General features: G+C 40.4%; 1 protein-coding gene across 1 annotated transcript in view; it reads left to right on the forward strand.

Moving 5' to 3' along the window:
• Positions 1-3,097, forward strand: part of LOC111874385 (aristaless-related homeobox protein) — a 68,136-nt gene extending 65,039 nt beyond the window's left edge. The window contains exon 4 of the mRNA XM_023869854.2: positions 2,181-3,097. Coding sequence (XP_023725622.1) covers positions 2,181-2,728 — 548 coding nt within the window. The 3' untranslated portion in view covers positions 2,729-3,097. The remainder of the gene's footprint in view (positions 1-2,180) is intronic.
• Positions 3,098-9,814: the final 6,717 nt, after the last annotated feature.

Raw genomic sequence — 9,814 nt, forward strand, 5'->3', positions numbered from 1 at the left:
GTCGCAGTGTTGCACATCCGTACGACACGGGTTTAGCTATAATGATAGCAATGAAACGTGGAAGTAAGAGATGAGATAAGAGTAAATGCCCAGAATCGCCCTTTGTTGCCGGGAACTTTCCATAGAACTGTGTTCGTGCTGGGCCCTCCTGTCATGCAACTCGATCGTTTTGCTTGCGTGTATAAATTTTATTACCAATGTAAGTTGTATAACTACAAATGCACTGGAAGGACACAAACGCGTAGCCTATGAATTCGTGTTTAGATCTAGCTATAATTTTTTACAAACAGGACTATTCGTTTTTGCCCTGGTTATGGTTGTTTTCCTTACCAGTATCAAAACGATTTATATAACAGACAAAACTTAAAAAAAATAAATAACACCGAAATTAAAAATAATTTAAAAAATTTATTCATGTAATTGAAAAATGTCAATGAGGATTCGAATCCTACCCAATATCCTTACCGCAGAAACTGCACGTCATTTAACAGCAATGCCAACTATATTTGGTGACAGTAAAGTTAATGATATCTTTGGATGTCTCCTATTAGTCCTCCGTATAAAACAGAAAAATTTCATCCTTACGTAATTCTGTGTTTAAGGGATTTTAATTAGTATACATAATATATAGTTCAGATGCTTGGTTGGTGTCAACAAACGCATTGAACTGAGCAAAAGGTATTTCCGTTGCCGTTCTGTGTTGATTGCAGTCTAATTTCTAGTCGTTTTTTGGGTTACAGATTATATAAATTTATTCTCTACCAATCTCAGAATTTGCCCTTTCTACACGTTATTTCCACTTCTTCGCCTATGTTCATGTAGTAAATATTTCGACCATATTCTCGCCTTCAGACACCAAGCATCGTTGTAAGATTTGAGGTTTTCACGGCGGTGACTATGTAGAAAGCCGTCTTCTGGGATGTGGCACCGTGTAGATATTGTGTTAACCGAGGTTTCGGAGGAACGAATCGCCCCCATCTTCAGCACCTGATCACGCTGGTTCATCGCTCGCGGATTTTCTTCATTTTTCTTCTACCCTGAAGATTTGTACCCTCGTAATTGTAGTTTGTTTAGCGACACTGCCAGTAACACGGATTATATATTGACCAATTGTAGGATGATTCTTGAAAGGTAATTAGAAATAATATAGAATGAAACAGTCGTGGTCTAATTTGAGATATTACGTCAGAATTTCCTGGAGGGGTTGAGGGTAACCATATGAAACCTTGGCCAGGAAATTCGGTATCTCGGCTGAGATTGGAATAGATCATCTCTCGAATATGTCAAAAACTTTAACCTGTCTGACATTATGGTTAGAAATTTTTACTAAACTCAACCCAGCAACGGATATGATTTCAGGTTGCTCGCAGTTTTCCTCAGCTCCTACAAGCAAATTCTGCTCTAGCTTCCTTTCGCATCGGTTTCAGTTCTTCATTTTTTCAATCGTCTTGACATGCGTGCTACACGTATAGCTTGTGCAGTCGAGATGTCCTTCGAAATGTTCCTCACTCACTGTATTGGCCCTTCTTATTACAATATATGGCCTCTTCAGTCAGTTGTTTGGTAACTTTGTTTCTGCAGCTATTTTCTCTTTTCGTCTGTCCTTACAATAACATATCCATGTTTTATTACCGAATGTAATAAAATTCCTGGATTTATAATAGATTAGTGAGTCGTGTGTTAGTCCTATAAAGCATGGAACCAATTCCCATGATTTCATTGGAGTCCATTGCGCCTTCACACACTATAATTATCTGAAACATAAGCTACCCTAAGATTAGAACCAACATTAGCTCAACGAAATATAGAGCAGTGAAATTTTATACTATGAAATGCCTTAAAAATAACATGCAGTTTTTCCAGAATTTTTATTTCTTGCCCTTACATTCCTTATATATTTTGTTCTGTTTATGGTGTGATGTATGTAGACATGTATTTGGTGTAGTTTTAAGTTACACGGCTCAGAAGTTTGTTTCCACCTTTGACACTGGAGTGGCTTAGAAAAGCCCTTAATTCGAAAACACTTTGTGGAGTTTTATGAGGACGTTCACTGGTTGTTACTAGGAGCACGTGAGTTGTCTTTCACGCATTCTGCTAGAAGTGGGAGATTAGTATCAAAGCAGAATCATATAATGAACCAACACGAAGAAACTGTGATTGATTGTAGAAAATTGTTCCAGGTCTCTCAGAATTTGGAGTGCACGCTCAGCTAGGGCTCCCACCTCTGCCACCAGACCCGTTTTGGCCCAGCGCAGCTGCTCTCGGGTTCGGCCCAGTGTTCGGATTGGGCAGTTTACCTCCAAATGCTGCAGCTGCGGCACTGGGTATCCCGTGGGGTCCTGCTCTCACTGGGGGCGGGAAGACTGCACCTCCAGGCCCGTTTCACGCCTTGTTGTCGCAGTACGTACTGGCTGGAGGCGCGCTGCCGCTGCCTGCAGGAATCGGTCTAGGTGGTTTGGGTAGCTTCACACTGCACCCACCTATACCTCCGACGGCTGCAGCGGGCTCGCCGCCTCCTGCAGACACAGAGACCGTCGTCTCCAAGAGTCCGCCCACCCCTAGTCCCCCTCCGCCTTCATCTTCGTCAGAGACGCGGAAGAACAGTATAGAAACATTGAGGTTGCGTGCCAAGGAACACCAGGCGCTGCTGTTGGGACAGCACCAGAGGCTCGTCGCGACGCCCGCGGCAACCACCAAGCCAATTCAACAGGTGCAGGCCAAGTCTTAAAGAAGCTCCCACATAACTGGTGTACTGTGATACGTACAGAAACTGTCACGTTTAGTAAGTGTGTCTTATTTAGTGATTTAATTTGAGGAGTCTGGGTGAAAGACCACCTCTGTCCATGGGGACAAGAGTCAGCGGATAATTGTAATATATTTCCAGAAGTGTAAAATATTCATGGACTTGCTCGCTCAGGAGATATGAAAGAAGCGAGCTCTGACAGAGGACAAACCTCACGTGTAGCATAAAATGTGAATTATGTTTGGTTAATGGCTTTTTGGCCCTTAAATGTTAAGCTTAAACCTGGTTTTGTGGACGAACATTTGCAAAACTTTGAAAAATTAGTGCTGATAATAAAGGGTAATTTTACGTTAATGAATCATGTTTCGAACGCAGGAAGACTTCCTTTCCTTTAAGGTTTAACCACTGAGCATGCAACTTGACTTTAATTTATTAAGATACTTACTTACTTACTTACTTACTCACTCATGGAGCTGAGCCCTTCTTGAGGAGCCGCCAATTCTGCAGCTACTCAAGAATGTCCCAGCAGTTTATGGAACCCGAAGGTTCATCACCGTGTTCAAAAGAGCCCTCCACTGGTCCCTATCCTGAGCCAGATTTATCCAATCCATACCCGCCCATCCTATCTCTCTAAGATCCATTCTAATATTGTCCACCCACCTACGCCTTGGTCTTCCCTGTTGTCTCTTTCCTTCTGGCTTTCCCACCAATATCCTATACGCATTCCTCGTCTCCCCCATTCGTGCTACATGACCTGCCCACCTCATCCTCCTTGACTTGATCATTCAAATTATACTTGGAGAAGAGTACAAGTTATGAAGCTCCAATCTATTAAGATACAAGCGATATAACATGACTGCCTGAAACATTTCGGAATTTTTGGAACATGCGTGCACATGTTTACCTGTAAAACCTCTTCTCTCCAATATTTAAATTATTTTGATTGCTACTGGATGACTATCAGAGTCTACTTTTACCCATAGTTATCTGTGTATGCCAGAAGGTGACTAACATTCAAGAGACTTTTCCGTGAATTTTTGGCAATACATAGCAAAAAACTATTACTGCAGGTCCCAAAATTATAGTTTGTACCAGGTGGACATAACGTACAATTAATGGAATATAGATTAATTCTACTGTCGAAAAAAATTAACTCTTAATTGAAGTGTTCCTTCAGAAATGTGGACATCCAAAACTCAAACCTCTTCCTGGCATAATTTCTATATCCCCCAAAATGTATATGTTATTGCTTATTTAGTGTGATATAAGTTTCATTATTTGTTATGATCAACTAATACTTACCTAAGCTTTACCACCGCGGCGGCCAGGGTTCGATCCCGGGGTCTGTTCACTTGGGATTTGTGGCGGACAAAGTGGCGCTGGGACGGGTTTTCTCCGAGTACTTCGGTTTCCCCTGCCAATCTTCATTCCACCAAATTCTCCATCATCATAATCACCCTGGGCCGGCTACAATAGGCCAATCAGTGGCCGCCGCGCCGAGTGGACCCAGTTGGACTCCACCCCCCGCTAAGCGAATTAAAAAAAATACCTAAGCTTTGACTCTGTAGTGATTAAGGAAAATTTAGTTTCATTTTGGCTGCGGCCGACTGCTTGTCATTTTACTAAATGAGAGGAAATATCAAATTACGAATACTGATAAGGGAAACAGGGGCAAGTTGAAACAACTCGCATGTTGGTATGATTAAGTGCATATTTATCAGACAATTGCAAATCTGATCGGAAATAATTCAAAATCATAGACCATATTACTGAGAAGTATGTAAAGCTATACTTCTGATATTTAAAACAAGTTCTGTGATGAACTACTGCCTACTTTCATTTGATACAACACACACAGCACAGTAAACAATTGGTCTAGCAGTTCTTCTATTGTTGCCTGTTTATTCGTTGCCGCGGTAACCTTTTACCGCGCCGTTGCCTAGCAAGGATATAGGGACATACGTAAGCCGCATGGACTGATGGGAGGAATTTAAGAAGTATGCCCTTGATATGGGTTTAGGTGCCATGATATACGTACCAAGTCTCATACAGTTTGTTTCAGGCATTCAAAAGTTTACAAGAGAGAGCGGATACACAGACACACTGACATAGTGATGATCTCATAGCCTACCCTTATTTTTTTCAAAATAAGGGTAGGCTTAAGATATGTATTACTATAATGCACATCGTGTAATATTACCCAATATATGGGTTAATTCTTTTTATAGTTGGGGCAAGATGGTGTCCTTTAATATACCTCTTTTTCAGTTCACATTATACACATAAATTTGATTTCTCATTTTTAGACCCCACAGTTGTCAGAGCAAAACTTCTTGGTATATGCTTGTTGCCGCCCCCTCAAAACCATGAGTTACTTGTTCTAACGTTTCTTTTTAATGCTGCGGCCACTTCTGGCCTATTGTACCAGCCCTAGATGATAGGTGAGGGTGATTGTAGAGTAATTGGTAGAATGAAAATGGGCAGAGGAAACAGAAGTACTCGGAGAAAACCTACCCCAGCGCCACTTTTCCCACCACAAATCCCACTTGACCAGACCCCGGGATCGAACCCGGGCCGCCACGGTGGGAAGCCAGCGACTAAACACTTGATTTATGGCGGGGCCCTGTTCCAACGTTAGTGTAGGCATGTAAAATATCATCTGTTGTTTATATTCGCACTTATTTTCAGTGTTCAAAAACGATAGCAAGATTGCCAGGAAATAGTTTGCATGGACTGGATCATTTTTGACAGAATCGAGTTAAAGTAAAGACACGTGCTGAAAAATATTTTTCTCTGTAGAGGGTACAAAGACATGAACAGTATAGGCCGAGTTATTTAAACAGAAGTACGTGACCTTGACCCGGTTTTCCCCATACCTCGACTTTCCTGGTAGCTTCCTTCATTGAAGAAGATAAAACTTGTGTTAAGGAGTAACGCATAGGCATGAATGTAAGACAATTTTCGACGCATTCACCGTTACAGACAGGGGTTATTTTCTTATCGAGTATTAGTGATTTATAAGTCTTTATTTAATAGAGGAAACACCCCTAGTCCCCCTCCGCCTTCATCTTCGTCAGAGACGCGGAAGAACAGTATAGAAACATTGAGGTTGCGTGCCAAGGAACACCAGGCGCTGCTGTTGGGACAACACCAGAGGCTCGTCGCGACAAACATATGCTTAAAGGTAATGGTGAGGAGGTTGGAATTATCGGTAGAGGCAGAGATATCCTCTTCAACATGCTGCAAGAGCGGCTTTGATACTCATTCAGTCTCCTGTCCTGTTGGTAATAAAAGCTGGTGCTCCTGGGATACAAACCGTATCTACGTAGTATCAAGGCTTAGAACGTCTGGAGCTATAGACGAAGGAAGTGAGTCACCAGTAAAGGTTTCATCTCATTCATTTTGGGGAAATGTAGGAAAGTAGTTGAGAGACTTCAACTAAGATCCTGTGACATTCGATGCGAAATGGAATATCCAAATTTAAGATTCAAGTTGCGTGTGCAAGCACTACGCAACGGTTCTGTTGTGTTGTGATCACAGTTCTCCACTCCGGATATCAAGGTATGAACCATTTTAACGTGCTGTAATTGGAATCATCAGGGGTGCAGGACGTTCGCCTGAAAATAAAGATGTGAAATCCAGTATGTAATACATATCTGTATATGTAATAAAATTGTAACCTATAATTGACTTTGTTACATATTCATTAATTTGTTTATCTTCTTGAAAAAAATAGAAAATCTCTATTCTGCAAGAACTGGTGATTTTGAAAATGGCTATTAACAGAAATCCAGTAGTTACTATGACCCCTTGGTGACAGTTAATTTAAGGGTTATTCATTATCTTCCACTTTCTACTTAAGTTGCCGCGGTACACATGTGAAGAAAATATTGGGGAAAATTATTAAGCCCGTTTTTAGGCAACTCTTGCTTAACCCTTTCATTGTTAGAGACGAGATATCTCGTTTATAAATAAAATTTTGATTTACATCTAATTTCTTATATAACAGTGTAAGTGAACCAGTAAACATTATAAAAATTATAGATGAATTATTTGCGGGTTTTCAGTAACGGATAGTCCTACTGTGAGATTTTACGGAAGCATATAAAGAAAATAATTCTTTTACCTTTTTCTTGTAAACCCTCTCCAGGGAAGAAGTTCAAAATGCAAGAATTTTAGCTTTCTTCTCGTAAAGATAAACTTAAACATCTTGACGACTGTTTCAATTAAATGCTGAACAGAATTTCTACCCTTGTATCTCATCCACTTCTTGAAAAGAGACAACACAACGTTAATACAATAAATTATGAGTCTTCACAATCGAAGACAACTCAGAACATGACGATTTTATGTGTATTTAAGTACATGCTTTGTTTAACGACCTCCCATGAGCAGTGATGACAGTTAAGTATAGCAAGCTGCAACAGGTGAAAGTTCTGGGTTTGATTCCCTAAAGTTGTATATCTACTCTCTTTGTCACATTTTGTTTTTAAATATTCCAAAATTACAATCATTTATATGCCTGTGAACTTGTTTTTGGACTAGGCTCGCGGTACAAAATAATATAGCGACTTGTCTCGGATATAGGCCCCAGCTAAGAATTTGCGCCCCCTCAATCCCTCATCCCACCCAATGCAAGAACCTTAACACACCATGAACCCTCATGGGTTCATTATCAACATTTTCATATAAAATCCTTCACTAATTTTATTTTATAAGAGTTAATTTGACAAGAAAAATTTTGCAATGCAATTAAACACCATTGCACATTACCTTATTAGATATATAATGAAATTATACCAAAAGATGACAGAGTTATATAGGGCGTAGTTTTCAACAGTCAGTATATATGAAATAGAAATTTAAAATGGGCCTTATATTTAAAAATATTTGCAGTGTAAATTTGATTGTCTGGAGGCAACGTGCGAGTTCCCGAGGCTCAGAGCCCGTAAGAAGCCGAACGCTTCCCAGAAAGCCATAGCAGTACACTCTGCTACTTTGCGTTAGGTAATGCAGCGTTTTCTTGCTAGAATTCAAGGCTTAGTAGAGATTTTCTCTCTGTGAGTTACCAATTACTGTTAAGGGGTTCCGCTGATAAGCAGCAGGAGCTCATGCTATTCAAAAGTTGAGTGATAGAAACATCGGCTGCAAGATGTGTTTCCAGCAAATTTGCACCTCTTCCTTGCCTAATTACATTGGAAAGATACGGTTGGGGTGTGTTTCTGAGGTCTGAGAAGAACCACGAAACTGCGAAGCTAAAATATGTCCCAGCCGAAAAGTGAATATATTACAGCTTGAGCCAGCTTGCTCTGTAAGACAAATTGAAAGACGCGAGAAGGCGGAACTAACACAAATATCGAGTAGGACATGAGAACCCTATAGACACATGCCGGCATAAGGCAGTTCTCTTTTCACATTTATTCACATAGAACGCCTAAATAATGTTCTTCTCTTAATAGAGTTTACCCTCTTTAACGTACTTAACTTATTTGTGAAAAGAAATGGATTATGAGGTCACCGCATTATTATTACCCTCCCCCTCAAAATTGCTATTTGCCACCTACTGTGTAAACCAAATATTTTTAGCATTCCTGATCCATTGTAAAACTCCTTGGCTTTTAGTCCTCAAGCGAACTATACCGACTGAGCAACCGCCGCTTTCCGGCGAAGTTAGTGCCAACTTTAGCGGATGGAGGGTGTCGGGTGGTCAGAGCAACGGATCCCCACGGCCCTTAATCTCAGTTTTCTAGACCGGAGCTGCTACTTTTCCATTCAAGTAACTCATCAATTATCTTCACGAGGCTGAATGGACCCCGTTTCAGACCCACTACTTATCAGAAAATCTGGTAGCGCCGGGAATCGAACCCGGGACTTCTGGATTTGTAGCCAGGAACTCTGATCACTAGATCACAGAAACAGGAGAATAATACAACCTCCATTTACAATTTTATGATATCTGTGTAAGGGAAGCACGAGTCCTTATCCCACACGGTACTCGAATATACGTAAAGTGGAATTTGACTGTTTGAAAGAGTTAATGAAAGTCACGTGGATCTAAATGATACTTTGCATAACTGCACGAGTAAATTAATAAATCCATCGAGGCAGGCTGCGTTATCTTTGCTTAAACGTCGGTGTTGTTGTTTGAACCGTCAGAAACTCATAAATGTGTTCCCCGGCCGTGTTATCAAGCGACGAGCCCGATATTGCTGTTTATTGTGATTTATTATATAGAACACGAGAACATGCAGGTGTTAAGCACCTGGACGGCGGTTCTCTGTGAAGAGAGGATCCTGTAGAGAGGTATTTGTCGTGGCGAATTCGTCCTGAGAGGTCATTTGTCCCAGTTTTAATATTTTTATCTATTATATAAAAGGGGTAAGCGGTAGTGAACACTCATTTTAGTGGTTCTTGGTTCGAAATTCGGTCGGGACAACGGGTATCCTGACTGAGAATTTCCGTGGTTTTCCTCAGTTCCTAACAGAAAATTTTTGGAATAATTCTCCTATAAGATCACTATCACATTTTTCCAAATCTTTTCCACTTTATCATCCATCCATCAATCCATATAGTATAGTTATTCCTTAAAAAATGAGGTGATTTGTTGTCTCTATACCAGAGGCAGCCATTTCACTAGCTTAGGTAAGCTTTTAGGGCCACATATCCTTATGAATGCAAAAATTGAACTTTCAATTTGTATCTCACGTTTTCTGCATATAGAAATTAAGGGCACACAGCATAATTTAAAGCAGTTTTATACTTAATAAAACAGAAGCAAGAAGTGTTCTCTTCCGTAACATTATTTTAACCCTAAGACCAATTCTAGCATGTTTATGACACAGGCCAAACTGTCCATAGGAAACACAGAGTTCGCATACAATATGTTGGAATCTAAATATATTATCACAAGTCTGAACAAGTCGGGTCGTCATTTTCCACCCCTGAGTCAAGCTTAAAATATTTCACTTGTTTTTCTATATTAATTGCAGGCGTCCTCAACAAAGCAGGAACAATTTATATAGGCCTACTAATAACTGCATAGCAGATCACGGTAGCCGAGCGGTCGAATCC

This window comes from Cryptotermes secundus, unplaced genomic scaffold (assembly GCF_002891405.2).
Source record: "Cryptotermes secundus unplaced genomic scaffold, Csec_1.0 scaffold197, whole genome shotgun sequence".
NCBI classification, from domain to species: domain Eukaryota; kingdom Metazoa; phylum Arthropoda; class Insecta; order Blattodea; family Kalotermitidae; genus Cryptotermes; species Cryptotermes secundus.